We start from the raw sequence: 14512 nt of genomic DNA, 5'->3' as shown, positions 1-14512 counted from the left end.
GCTAATTAGATTCACCTGGGCATGACTCGATTCCCAGAATATTCAGAATGAATTTTTAGAAGAAATAATTTTTTTCTCAGTGTAGCCGAATAGAGTATATTTTATACTGGAATCAAGCATATGCATAAACCGCAATCAAGTGTAGAATATACTTGATGCAAGTATGTTTTATCCTCGAATGGGGGATGGATATTTCAGGCACTAACTGTTAGAATATAAGGGTTAAAATTGGAAGTTGAAAAAAGAGGGTCAAAACCAGAGGCTTTGATTGACAACTTTCTTTCTGCACTGAGAGAAAAACAAACACGTTGTCAAATAAATCTTGTTTGGGCCAACATAATCGCTAGTTGAAAATTGCCAGAATTTGTTTCGTATCAAAATATTAGACAAAACAATAATCGTCAATGGAAAATTCAATTTAGGAGATATTTGAGTGTAGGAGAGTCAAATAATCACATGTCCAAATGTTTTTTAATTGTAAAAGAGTTTGTACATTACTTAAAAAAACCCTTTGTACACCCCTAGATTCGCCTTCGTTTCAGCTTCATCAATAATTTGGCAAATAAAAAGTGACAGATATATAACAAACTGTAAGAAGAGTAATCAAAGCTTTCCACCCACTATAGTCGTGACATTTTTTCGCACCACTTTTTTCCCCCCATTAAACAATACATTTCTTGGCGCGAGTAATTAGCAATGAGGAGTCAGACGACCAGTCCGGAATAACAGAGAACGGTACAGACTTTAATATTTTTTTATCTTGTCCGGTTCCACTCTTTCGTGCAGAAAAAGCGGGTGTTAAATGCTTGACCACACAGTCGAAAATTACGCCAACAGACTCAATATTTGAAGAGCGGGGGAAAGAAAAAAAAACAATTTTTTCCCTCTTTTTGGTGGTAATTTGGTGGGAAGTGATTGAGAAGCGGTTTATTGTCAGAGATTTTATTCTCTCTGTTCTTCATTTGATAAAATTCTCTCCTATATAGGTCAGATAATTGATTCTAAAAAAAAATTATGAAATCATCAATTTCCAAGATGCATTCTACATGCCAATTAGAAGGGCGGTGAACGCAAGGCGAACGTCATAATGCTCATTTATTATTGCATAAGACTCAGAACCTGTTCCGGTCCATTCATCGGAGTCCGCCTGAAAAAGTAAAAAAATCATTCTGGCCCTGGCAAGGCCTCGCCGGTGTAACGTTTTTGTGTTTCTTTCTCTTCCTCTTGTAGCTTGATTTTTCCTCGGAACCACCCACGTTCCATCTCATGCAATTTCAATATGAAAGTTCAACGACAGTCTCAAGTACTCACGCGTTATTGATTATTCCTCCGACGCGGAAAATGCTTTTTCTGAGACTTTTTCTTGTCAATATATTCTTTGGATTGTTCTCGCCTCGCCTAATTTTCTCGAGATATTGATAATAAACAGCCACGAAAATTAGTCTTTCTGGCAATTATTTTCCCTCTCGTAATTTTAAATTCTATTAGTTTTTTTAACGTGTGATAAGCGATGGTTGCAACATTCATAGCCCGTCCTCGTCAATTCTATTCTTAAAACTTTGGAGAGAGTCTCAAAGGAGAAAAAGCCGTCTTTTTTGTATGCAAATTCGCGAGACAAAAAACTTGACTAATATTATTCATGGGTTTTACTGCCATTATTGGTCCATAATCGACTACGTATAAGCTCTCAGCTCCGTGACACTTAGCTGTTCTTCATTATTCCGCAAATTTTCTCCTTTTTCACGTGATTTATCATTCCATCTTTTCATAATTCTTATGAAAGATGAAAAACATGAACCGAAGGAGGAGTCGCTCGAAAATTCTTCTGTAATAATAGTAATTGTGCTGTTTTGATAGATTTTTGTATGGAAAAAATACTTAAATACTTTTGCCACGTGTGAAAAATTGAATAGACAATCTAGCGAATTCGCTGGAAAATTCGATTAAAATTCTATTGAAAAATTCTATTTGTTTTTGCGCTGATTCTATTGGATATTCGATACGAAAAACAGATAACGAATTTCTGTTGAAATTTTTGTATAGCGATTTTTTCTACAAGATTGCTTGGGCATCAATTTTCCAAGATTATTCCACTCGGATTCTGTAATGCAAAACAAAACAAAATCCAGCGGAAAAAACTTGGAAAATTTGCGCCCTATAATTCTAACAGAGAAAATCTCAAGGAAAAAATTCGAAAAACAATTAAAAATATATTGACTTTTTCCCATTAAATATGCAATAGAATCAGCGCAAAAAACAAGTAGAATTTTTCAGTAGAATTCCAATAGAATTTTCTAGCGAATTCGCTAGGTTTTCTATTGAATTTTTTAATGCCTGCTGTATTGCGCTGCTTCGAAAATGAATAAGTAGAAAAACAATAATTTTGCCATTCTATCTGGAATAATCGCATTATTTCCCAGAGGAAAGAGTGAGAGTGTAAAACAGAAAAATAAAAAAAATGCAAACAGTAGAAGATCCGAAGAACGGATGGTTAAAAAATGTTTATGGGCCTTTTCTCAAGTAATAATATAAATTTTCTTTTAAATATTTGCAGTCGTCATGAATTTCATAACCACATGAGACTAATTTAACGATGCAACAGGGGAGGTAGAAATTCTGTGATGCGTGGGATGTGCAAATCGTTGCGCCGATGAATTCCAACGTCGGAAGCAGAATCTATATACACTGGGCACAGTTAGTCTTCGGGGAGCGTTGATGACCGCAGTCGTAAATAAAACGTCATGAAAATAAAATGGCTTGAAACACACACACACACACAAGCGAAAAAAAAGGAAAATTACAAAAATGAGAGAAGAATGTTCTGTCATAGTCGTGTGATCCCCGTGACGTGACACAATAGCGACTGATGAAATTTATGGCCAGGGGTTACATTCATCATAATATCGTGCATTGACCTCTGACTAAAAAATATTATTGGGATAAAAGAGATGTGGCAAATCCCCGCTTAATCTCGATTGTTCCAGACATATATTTTGGGGAAAAAAATAAAAAAAATAAAGAATGACCATTCAAGTGGGTTAATCGTTTAATCCTCAATATCTCTTGGGAACTATCGATTTCACCAGTAGAATTCATTCTATTCAGGATCAATTGTGAAGCAAGAAATTTCCGATAAAAAAACATCTCACAGAGGCATTACCAGTAAACGTACATTTTCATAGATTGTAATTGACAATTTACAGGAGGATGAAACTAAAAGAGCCAAAAAGTTGGTTTTCACGGAGATTCATTTGAGAAAAATGAAGGTGGATCGGTGATAATGAGACTAACTTTGCGCCGTGAAACTTTAATTAGAATCAGAAACGAGAAATGAGAGAAGAAAAAAGCCTTATCACCATGCGCAATATAACGTATTGCACTCGCAGGTGTTCATTTACCAACTCTTTTATTTATTGAATTTGATTCGCCCGCTCTTTATTAATTTCATTTTATCAACACAAACGGACACATGCTTATAGTTTCGTGGTAATTGAAACATGCTCTCGATTCTTTGAATTCAAAATCCAAGGGGGCAATAATTGATTTAGTCTGAACACGCGATGGAATATTCGATGCAATGCCATGGATAAATTGACTTGATTTATGAGCTTGATTTTATAATATTTTCAAGTTTCAAGGAATACGATCTCTTTAACCGTGGGAAGTACCATTTAATGGGGTTGCGTTATTAATAAATCTTGGTACGATACTCATAATTCAAACCGAAATTACAATTCGTGGAAAATCAATGAAATTAGCAAAAAAGCCGTTTCTTCGAGAATTATTTTGGAAAGATCATCACGATCTAAAAAAACATCGAAAAAATCGGTGCATCTCGTTGAAAATCTAACAAAATTAAATAAAAGGAAGTCTTACTCAATTGAATAAAACGAAATAAACAATGAATTACACATGATAGACGGAAATTATGTGCAAAATAACCATTCGCAAGCATATTGCTAATTTATTATCAAAAATAACTATACTATACACAATACAAGAGCAATTTCCCACTCGTTTTTTTTCACAAGTCTGGAGAGTGTGTTCTTCTCATAAGGAGTAGAGAGGGTAGCAAATGGTCCCATTAGAATGCTGAGAAAATTACCAATGCTAATTACTGCTTAAAACCTCATTTCACTCAATTACTCGTCGACACACAGGAAATGCAGTGAAAGAAAAATAGAAATAATCACTGGACCTGTTCCGAAATATTCCATGCCAGTAGGTAACTCGTCGCAATGCCATTTATCTCGATTATTCATCGCGATCTTGAAGAAATAGAATTATTATCATTAAAACTTTTTTACTTCCACTTCCTCTGAAATTGCGAGTGGGGATTTATTGTTAAGAGTTTCCTCGGTTGCCCAATGACTCAGTGAGTTATAAGATAATTTTATTTTTAACAAACAACTTATTTTTTCCCTCAAATTCATCATAATTTCAATTACATAATTTCAATACACAATTGCTGGAAAGTTATTTCAAGACCATCCACTTCTCCGTCTTCTCTTTTTCGTCCACTCATTCCACCCTGTCTCGGCGAATTGTTGGGTATTATTAAATTAGCAACAAACTACTTGAACAGACTGAAACAATGGGGAAGGGATGGGGTTGGGAGCTAGTACTGGAGGGATGGAAGGATCCAGGGAATTATTCAGACGTAAGGGAGATTCAACCTTTACTCTTGTCTGGTGACTGTTGGAAACTTTGTGTCGATTTATCTCAACTGCTACTGACTATTATGGCTGAGATGTGTATCCATCTGTTTGCTTTACTCTCTTGGAATTAATTATTATTTCCGACGTTGGAGGTATTCTGTGTAATAGCATTTTCTCATGAATTTTAATGCCTCTCAATTCACCAAATTATGAGATGAAAGTTTTTGAGGAAAATCAACACTTGTAAAACAACGGAAGAGCAGATTGCCTATCGAATCTCATGTTTTATTCCCCCATTATCAATCATTATTTGGTCTTTCCTGTTTTTTGCTCACTTTTTTCTTTATTGTCCCTAGGTTTTTCGTCTACACTCAAGGAGAAGAGACAGCAATTAATCGTTAATTGTATTGCGTTAATTGTCGCTGCTTGACTCGACTCGACTCTCTCGTTTAATGTCCCCCACCTCTCTGACATCTCCCCAGACTCGTTTAGGAGTTGTGTTCGATCGTGAAAGAACACTCAGACCTTGCAGTTTTATTGTTGTTTCATTTTCTCGAGTTAAAGGAGGTGGGATTTTGTTTTAGAATAATTGGGTGGATTTGCAATTCCAAATACTAGAGGAGAGTTCATTGGAACCTGCAAATGATTTTGATTTTTTTAAAACTAAAGAGAGAAGAAAAACATGAAAATTCCCTTTTGCCATTGAAAATAGCTGGAAAGAGGTGAAAAAAAATGCCAGTGGGAAATATAATGAGGAGCTTTTGACGAGGATTTTCACATTAATCCAGTGAAATAATATTGAAATTTTTTTCAAGAGTCGAATGCGCGAGGTAAAACTCGTCATGTATTTCACTCAAAGCCCCCGATGTGTACGTTAATTTTTAAATGCTCATTGAATGTTAGTAAATAAATAAATAAATAAAAAATTAGGTTGTAGATACGATGGTAAACGCTACCAGGAGTCCTCATCCGTAAATACAAGTGAGCCCTGTCTCCACTGTTCTTGCTATCAAGGCTCCCTAAGATGTCGTTTACGTGTCTGTCCACGTATACCAAATCCACTGCCATCTGGCTGTACAACAAGAATTCCCCATGAGAATGCATGCTGCGCTGAGCTCATTTGCGATGATTACCGTAAGTATTTTAATTAAAGTCAATGAAACTCTATCGTGAACACTGGATTGCTTTTATGTTTCCAGATAAGAGAGAAATATCACGGATGAGAAATACTCAAGCCGACCTCAAAAATGGTGGTAAAAATTTTTATTACGAGTTTTTAATTTTCTACTGAAAGGAAATAGTTTTTCCAAACTTTGAGGATGTATAATACTACACCCTTTCGGCTAAAATTCACGTTTTTTTTTCATTTTTCTGGAAAATTATTGATCGGATTGACGCGAAATAATATATCGGTTTTGCGTTTTATCATTATTGACGGACTCACGAAGTTTCATGTCAGCTCTATTTTTCTTTTCTTCTCATTAAGAAAATCAAACGAAAAAACTTGGAAAATTTGAGCCGAGGAAATTCTATAGAAAATATCTCAATAGAATAAGTTATATAGAAAAATTGAATTCTATTGACTTTTTCTACTGAATATTTTCTATTTAACATTTCAATGGAATCGGCCAAAAACTAATAGAACAGTTCAACAGAAATTCAATAGAATTTTCCAACGAATTCGATAGGTTTTTCTATTAAATTTTCTTCTCTGTCGCTAAAAATACTCCCATAAAGTCCAACTGTCAATCATCGCCTCCCTAACTGCTGCTGTCATTCCTGAGGAGCGAGTTTCGAGAGATTTTCGAATGAAAAAAAAAGGGATATTAATGAATACGCTACGTAATTTTGACACAAGTTGGCGTGTGCAGGGCCAACATTCACGCTTATACTCAGCTGCTATGCTAGACACTAGTAGAGTAGTTAATTTTCTACCAACTAATGGTCCGTGTCGCCACCCACCTCCCCAAAAACCGCTGGCTGGCTCTCCTGTTCCCTTGGGTCGTTGTAATTAGGATACGGCACCCATCACACTGAACTCTATCTATCTTTCACCTTTCCCAACCACACTTCTAACTCCCTCTGTTCCTTCATACCCCCATTGCCCCGACTGCCTCTTTATCAAACGACAAACTCGGGGAAAATTACTCTACGTGACACCGAAACCTTCATGACAGATACTTGCCACCGTGCTTTTCGCTTCCGAATCGAAACTTTGTAATTGGTCAATTTTTCGATTCTGTCATTTTGCGTGGAAATGACTTAGAATGTCATAAAACGTCGAGATACACGGAGAGAAATATTCAATAAAAATAACGTATCTTTTTCGCAATTCCGAAACGAAATGTGGTTGTAGGAAATTTTACGGGACTGTCACAGAATTTTTCCGGAGCGTTCCCAAATTTTTATTTTCATTTAAAAAAAATTTTTTTATTCCGTAATCGGTGAGTTGTGAGTTCCGTAATTTTTACTGAATATTTCTCTCCGTGTATGATGCTGTTAGAGAATGTCTGTGTGTACGTCCAAACTAGAAAATTGTGACCTCTTCATTCCGAATATTCAAATAAATAATTAAGGTAAATTATATAATGTTCAACTCATCTGATTTCACGAAATAAAATATTAATTGTCTACATAAACCCAAAAATTATTACAAATTGATGTAAAAAACGGTTTTAGCTGAAAATGACATATCGTTGTTCTATCATTGATTTGGATCGAGTAGATATGCCTATCGAGTAGATATGCCTATCCCACTGGATAAAACCGACATTTCAGTAGTGAAGCGGTAAACCGAGTTAAGTCGATTTTGACTATTAGCCAGTTTTTGCTGAATATCTCGGAATCTAAGAGAGATAGCAAAATTTTTCTCATGACTTTTTTTATAACGCTCTATTGGCTCTACAAAAAAGGTCATGACAAAAATCTTTCTATCTCTTTTAGATTCCGAGATATTCGTCAAAAACTAGCCAATAGTAAAAAACGACTTAACCCGGTTTACCGCTTCGCTACTGATTTAATTCTCTATTTTAGAACGTCAAACGTTTCGAGGATCAGATTTTTTCAAGAAAAACATTTTTTTTCAATCAAAAAATAAAATTTCTGCGGATCCATTCGGAAGCTCACTACCACTGGAATCGGTAGACATAAAAAATTAAAAAGACAGATAACGCATGAAGCATCGGTCACATGCCTTCTGACACAAAGACTTGGCCCCCGCTTGTTTTTAATACTAACGTTTTATACAAAAATAAAACAAGGCAATAGTACATTCATTAGACTTTTTCCAATTAATTAACGATACAATGAGAATTTTCCACCTGTACGGTATACACAATATTAATTGATGGATACGTATGTTGATTAAGGATGCATTTGGGATGGAGTTCATTATGCGCCTGGCTCGGCTATGATGGGCTCACGTAGGTGTGAATATTGTTACTGCATATCTGGTGAGCGTAGATGCGTCAGACCAAAGTGTCTATTGCCATTACGGGGATGCACGCCACTTTACGCCCCCTACTCCTGTTGTCCAGTTGCATATAATTGTACTCGTAAGTGTTTAAATCAATTCCCCCCTGGAAATCATTTAAATTGTCCATTTGTTTGTTTGTTTTTTTTTCAATTTTTCACCCCAGATTCACTGCAACATTCGATTTCACTATCGGCAAATGGTTGTAAAATTGGTAATCGTTGTTATGAAGAGGGAGAAATGGTACGTGACATTGAATGGAAGACAATGTGTGAAAATTGCTTTTGCGCTATGGGCGGTATTCGGTGTGTTCCACTTGCATGCGCACCACCTCTGCAGGGATGCACACCCATAGTACGTGAAGGACAATGCTGTCCATCGACCTACAATTGCAGTGAGTTGTTTCGTTACATCCGTTCACTGTAATTATTATATTCAATATAGTATATTTTCAAGGCCATTGTCGCAGAAATTCCCTCGTTTCCTGCTTTTTGTTTTCCCCGTTGAAAGACAGATCAATTTGTTTTTATCTCGTCAGGTGGAAGCATTGCCGTAAAATCAAGGCAAAATTTCGCTTCGTACGCATTTATTAGCAAAGATTACGCCAAATTTCGTAAAGAGACCAATTTTCTACTACCGAGTGAGCCCCGATACTCAACTATTGAGGGCAGATCACACCGTGAAAATGACGATTTACGTACAACTCAAGAACCCCTCGAGGATGACTCAACGATATCTGTCCTCGAGGTAACATCGTCCACAGTCACTTATGAGACTGAGACGATGGATAACGAGATTCCCACTGAGAGCATGGATTATCCCAAGTCAACCGCGTCAGCAGAGAGCATCACCCAATCTTGGACAAGCAGTGATGAAGCTATCGAGACATCTAGTACCATTGAAATCTCAACTGGCTCTAGTAACACGACTATTGATTATCGATTGACGACTGTCATTGATTACACTGCGATGAACGAGGATGCGTCTGATGCGGCTGTGAGAGCTGAAAGTTTATCCTCAGAATTCGTTGTAAAAGATGACAATGACACTCTTGAAGTGAAAACAAAATCAAGAGAAAAGATGGAGAACATTGAGGGAAATGTAACTACCGAATATCCGGAGATACTTTTTCAAACAACTTTTGGCCAAGTTAGGGAGAAAGTTAGAGGAGATGTCAAAGGAACTGTAGTGATGCCTGGAGATATTCTCGTTATGAATGTCACGCTGAAGACTAATGTCTCGGTGGAAATGGTACAGAAAATTACAGGAAATCCGGTGAGGCCTTTGCCACCTGATATCGAGAGAATCGTCAACATTACAGATAGAAAGAAGGGGCAGGATTACGAGGAGTATGATTACAGTGAACCTACACTGCCCCCTTCTTTACCGAATGTCAGGTGAGCTTTCGATCAATGGCCATTTTTATTCATAAGGGACGAATCGGTAGTATTCAATGAGTCACGTGTGAAAAAAATCTGTAGGATTTTTCAGATGGGATTTCCTATAGAATTTCTTGTAGGATTTCCTCGGAGATTTAGGGTCGTAAGGGTCAGAATCAGGGTCAAAGGATAATATAAAGGTTTAATAAAAATTACTCCTCCTTTCCCACACTGAGAGAAAAACAAACATGTTGTCGCTAGTTGAAAATTGCCAAAAAAGAATTTGTTTGGTTCGAATTTGAAAGTCTCAAACATGAATAATTGTTCTGCTTTCGAAAGCAACGAAATATTTGGCTCAAGAGGCGGATAACAAAGATTTTTCGGGAGCAAAATACGTATGGGAGTATCGAATAACGAAGGAGTAGTGCTAGAAATGACGTTTCTTGCGTGTACAGAGAATGCAATTTTTTTTTAACTACTAAATCTATTTTTGCGATAAAAATTTTTCATTCCGACGCACTCTCTGCATGTTTAGCACAAAAAAATCCTTTTTTGATAATTTTCAAATAACTATTTTCTTGGCACAAGTAAGACTAGTTTGAGAACTTTGTCGTTTTTATTTCAGTGCAGGCTATTTCGCGATTCTCCGATCGTTTTCGCTTCAGCGTTTCCCCTTTTCGGGACGTTCGATACACGGAGAGAAATATTCAATCAAAATTACGTATCTTTTGCGTAATTCCGAAGCGAAATGTGGTTGTAGAAAATTTTACGGAACTGTGACAGAATTTTTTCAGAGCGTTCCGTATTTTTTATTTGAATCTCCTGTGAAAAATTACGATACCGTCACTTAAATTTTCTGAGTCGATTCCGTTATCGGTGAGCGAATTGTGAGTTCCGTAATTTTTACTGAACATTTTTCGACGTGTAACAGTCTTATCCATGGTGAAAATGAAAACGAAAAACAATAAATTTACCCGAAAGAATTACGTTCACTCTGGAATGGCATAATTTTAGTCATTTAGATTTTCATCTCTAGCAAGCATTACCCAATACGGCCTCTCCTATATCTCTTACATTAACGCTCAAACTCGGTGTAGTTTTCGGTGGAAGCAAAGTGGCAAAATCCGATGTATCTCAAGCGGGAAATATTGTATAATCGTTCGAAAAGGGCGTGAGAGAGTATATGGTATATGCAGAGCCTCGTAAATTTCCTAGCACTGCGACCTTAATTCGTATTAATCCACGCGCGGTTTACCACCCCCCCGGCAGCTGTTGGCAGTGTGGTATGGGAAAAGAGTGAGGGTAGAATGTGCAGTGAAGAAGCAATGCACTGAGTAATTCCCACGTTGAACTTTCGCTAATTATTCGAAATTGATAATTTTGAATTGAAAAAAAAAAGAAAGAAACTCTTCAGTTGATGGGATAAATGATATCAGCGATGGCCATCAATCTTACGATACTTCAATATCGAAAGAATTTCCGACTAAACAAATAGTAAAATACTCGATAATCTAAATTAATCTAGTTTTCTATCAAGTAAATAATTCTAAATTTCTTACAAGGGATTTCCGATTATCCAAATAATCGTCAATCGTCCCAACTAAACTACTGATCAATAAATAATTCTGAATTTGAATATTTAAATTGACGATTACTTCAATAACTATAATTTATGGATATGGCTATCCCTGAATGATATCAATGAAATTTAAAAATCCCAAACATCTGAAAAGAAAAAGAAGCAAAAACTTGAAAGACGCTAATTCACTTGCAGAAGTGGAAATTCAATTTACCTTCTTTCTGTCTCTGTCAGAATCATTCCATTTGTCGCAGCAGACGCTCTTGTGAAAGATAAAGAATCAACATCACCAGTAACAGCTTATCCCTTGGGCTCAGTAGGCGTTCCACCAGAGCTAAGACCAAGTGACGTGTCCGTCGTTGGTAGTCCTGGCAATTTCTACGACATAGTTACCCAGGAGAATCGTTTCAGTCCACCAGTAGAAACCGAAGGTCTGTCGTATCCGTGCGATGTTGTTTTTCCTTCCTTCTTATGTCTTGGAAATGTAATAAGTTATTTTTATGAAATTGTCATGTTCAGGGGGATTTGTGCCAAGAGAGCCATCGTATTTTGAGAGTCCATATCACTCGACAGATTTGAATCTTGAAATTGGCACTGGGGTCACAGTTTTTCCGGCTGACATTACGAATCCTCATCGAAAAAATGATGGTGGGTATGCAGTAAAATTGACGTTCCCCGCCGACGTCAATGCTTTTATTATTACTCAATGACATTGGGTTTTTCAGAAATTACGACAGAGTGCCTTTTAGAGGGACGCCCGTATCATCATGGCGAATTATTACCCAGCAGTGGCCATTGTATCATTTGCATCTGTTACTATGGAGAAGTTTCCTGCTCTGATGAAAAATGTTCACCAGTCAAATTCGGGTGTCAGAGAATTCCGGACGATATCAAATGCTGCGGCAAAATTGTTTGTGGTAAGATATTTTTGATGGAGAATAAAAATTCGCCGCGGTTTGCTGTTCTTTACAATGATTTTGAATAGTGACAAAATTCACCAATTCAACAATTTCATAATAAATGAAGGCGTTAATATGCATACTGGATACACTTATACATATTTTGATGCTGATTTTAACTTGCGATCATTTGATTTCCGAAGAGAAATCATGGAATTTCGACTTTTTCAGGATTTTTTTCACTCGTTTTGGCTCAACCAATTGAAATGAAATCGAATCCACGAAACAAATCACATTTTCATTAACTCATAGTTTTTTCTGGGAAAAAATACGCCCAAATTCATTTTTTTATAAATTGCTTAAATTGTTCATTTTAGCCATTTTTCATCATTGCAACATTTTTTCCTCGAAAACTAGACGTGCTAGAAAGATTTCTCAAGTGAAATTTGAAATCCGCATTACAATATCTATAAAATGGATACGGTTTCGTTTTCGATGTCGAATACGTCCGAATTTTGTTGAACCGTGATATTCATCGTTGAATTATACAATGTTTTTTTTCGGTTTGTCTGATGTCTCTTCAGGCCCGAATGCAGAAGAATCTCCTACAGTGGTATTGGACAGAGATGATCTAAAATCCCCTCTGAATATAGAGCCAACTTCCTTCGATCCCTTCCGGGATGTGATTCGCACCGAACCAGCCCCAGATTTGCCTTCCCTCATCGAAGATATGATTCCCTATCTCGAGCACAGAATAACCACTCCTGCCACCACTCCCCTCTCTTTTGAGCCCCAAATGTCTCTGGTGAAGCCAAACTTTAAGGACAAAGTTGTGAATAAATTTGAGGATGTAGTCATCACAACTGAAGATCCAAAAAATTCAATACAAACATTGCTCCCTGCTACTGATGAAAAAACTATAAAAGTTGTCAACAATTCTTGGACGAATTATAACGAAGAAGCTGTATTTTCATTCGATTCTATGCTAGATTTGCTGTTCTCTGATAGCACTGTACCTCCAAAACTCAGTAATACGACAATCTCTACGAGCGCTGACATTTCAATAGCCGAAAATAATTCATCCTCATGGAAAAAAAATCAAGTATCGACAGAGAAAATATTTGTCGCTGAGGAGGAAATATTTTTAAATGACACCACTGGCCTTTCAAAAGAATTTTCAGATGATGGATTAAAAATGGCGATGATATCGGAAAGCATAACATTGAAAAGTTCAACAGGCTTGGATGAGAGTACAACTGGAGAGGATAAAGATGAGAAGGAAAATGTGCCTATCGGTGGGTTATTGAAACTCGCTGGATGCAATATCTATGGGCGCATGTATAGAGTTGGTAGGATAATTGTGGAGCTCTCGACGCCGTGCCTCGAGTGCCGTTGCACTGATCTTGGGGTGCAGTGTAAACAGCTCGAGTGTTGAGATGAATTAATGACAAGTTATAATTGAATTATGAGGCGGACATGAGTGAATAATCAATAGTGACTTTATTTATTATCATGATGACACAATCATTCTAATCGCATATATAGACTGATTTTTAACCAATTAATTTTAAGACAATTATTACGATAATGGTGAATTTTTTATGAGGTAGCAATTGTTTTTTTTTTATCGGGTTTGGAGGCCCTGATGTGCTTTTACATTGGAAGATTCTCAGTAATCTAGAATGGCAAAATTCTAACATCATCCCTGATCCTGGTAAATTCAGTATATAAATATATTTATATATCTATATAAATAACAATATATGACAATAGCAGTATATATAGTTTTAGCGACGCAAAGTTTGCCATCATAGCCATTTGACATTTGAAGGGATATAATTGTGTATAATAACAGATCTTTGTTATAATAGTAGAATAATATCTCGGAAAGTGATAAGAACCGGGGCGAGGAAGGGAGTCAATATAATTTGACGATGACATAAAGCAGGTACATTGTATATCCGAGAACTCAACTCGGAACCCATTGCTCACAGTTATGACTGCTTTTATACCAATGTGGCCAACTATTGTCGAGGATTTATGATTACTTGAATATATAGAAATGGTTTTTTTTTATTACTGCTGCTAAAGGAGTCCTCAATTCACGGTTAAGTTAGATTTAGACAAGATTACAGTTTCATTTTGTAATAACGATCTCAGTAAAAACAAATTGTTTTTAAGATCATGAAAATAAACACGTTTGGGGTATAAGAAATCTTACAGAATTTTTTCCTACCTGACCAGCTGGTCAATTCAAAACATACGATTGGCTGACCCTCCCCCCCTGCTCCTTCCCCCACCATCACAGGGGAAGATATATAAGGACAACCCCCAGACATCGGAACTCATAATCGGAGCTCATAGCCCTGAAGATGCAGACTGCAATATTTGCGAGTCGTCGACGTAATGCTGAAACCAAACGCGGCATCCATCTGGAAGCCAATGATGGCTTCAATACACGTCTCCAAGTATCCCACGTTGGGTCGATTCAACGAAGCCCTTAAGGACGAACAGGCTGCAATGGA

General features: G+C 36.7%; 1 protein-coding gene across 1 annotated transcript; it reads left to right on the top strand.

Moving 5' to 3' along the window:
• The first annotated feature begins 8034 nt into the window (after positions 1–8034).
• On the top strand, positions 8035–13795 carry LOC107044543. The gene is made up of 7 exons (XM_015266459.2): positions 8035–8212; positions 8297–8524; positions 8669–9527; positions 11323–11519; positions 11608–11744; positions 11828–12002; positions 12572–13795. The coding sequence occupies exons 1-7, from the start codon at positions 8068–8070 to the stop codon at positions 13420–13422; spliced, it is 2592 nt and encodes an 863-aa protein (XP_015121945.2). The 5' UTR covers positions 8035–8067; the 3' UTR covers positions 13423–13795.
• Positions 13796–14512: the final 717 nt, after the last annotated feature.

Source organism: Diachasma alloeum, unplaced genomic scaffold, assembly GCF_001412515.2.
Source record: "Diachasma alloeum isolate Michigan unplaced genomic scaffold, Dall2.0 Dall_scaffold_00760, whole genome shotgun sequence".
Taxonomy (NCBI): Eukaryota; Metazoa; Arthropoda; class Insecta; order Hymenoptera; family Braconidae; genus Diachasma; species Diachasma alloeum.
This window is presented reverse-complemented; position numbering and strand designations above follow the sequence as displayed.

Bases quoted from the DNA above. Each gene is read 5' to 3' on its own strand.
- LOC107044543 (XM_015266459.2), top strand. From the start codon at position 8,068: ATGATGGGCTCACGTAGGTGTGAATATTGTTACTGCATATCTGGTGAG. The intron at 11,520-11,607 runs GTCTGTCGTATC...TGTCATGTTCAG, and splicing joins TCCACCAGTAGAAACCGAAG to GGGGATTTGTGCCAAGAGAG. The intron at 12,003-12,571 runs GTGGTAAGATAT...ATGTCTCTTCAG, and splicing joins ATGCTGCGGCAAAATTGTTT to GCCCGAATGCAGAAGAATCT.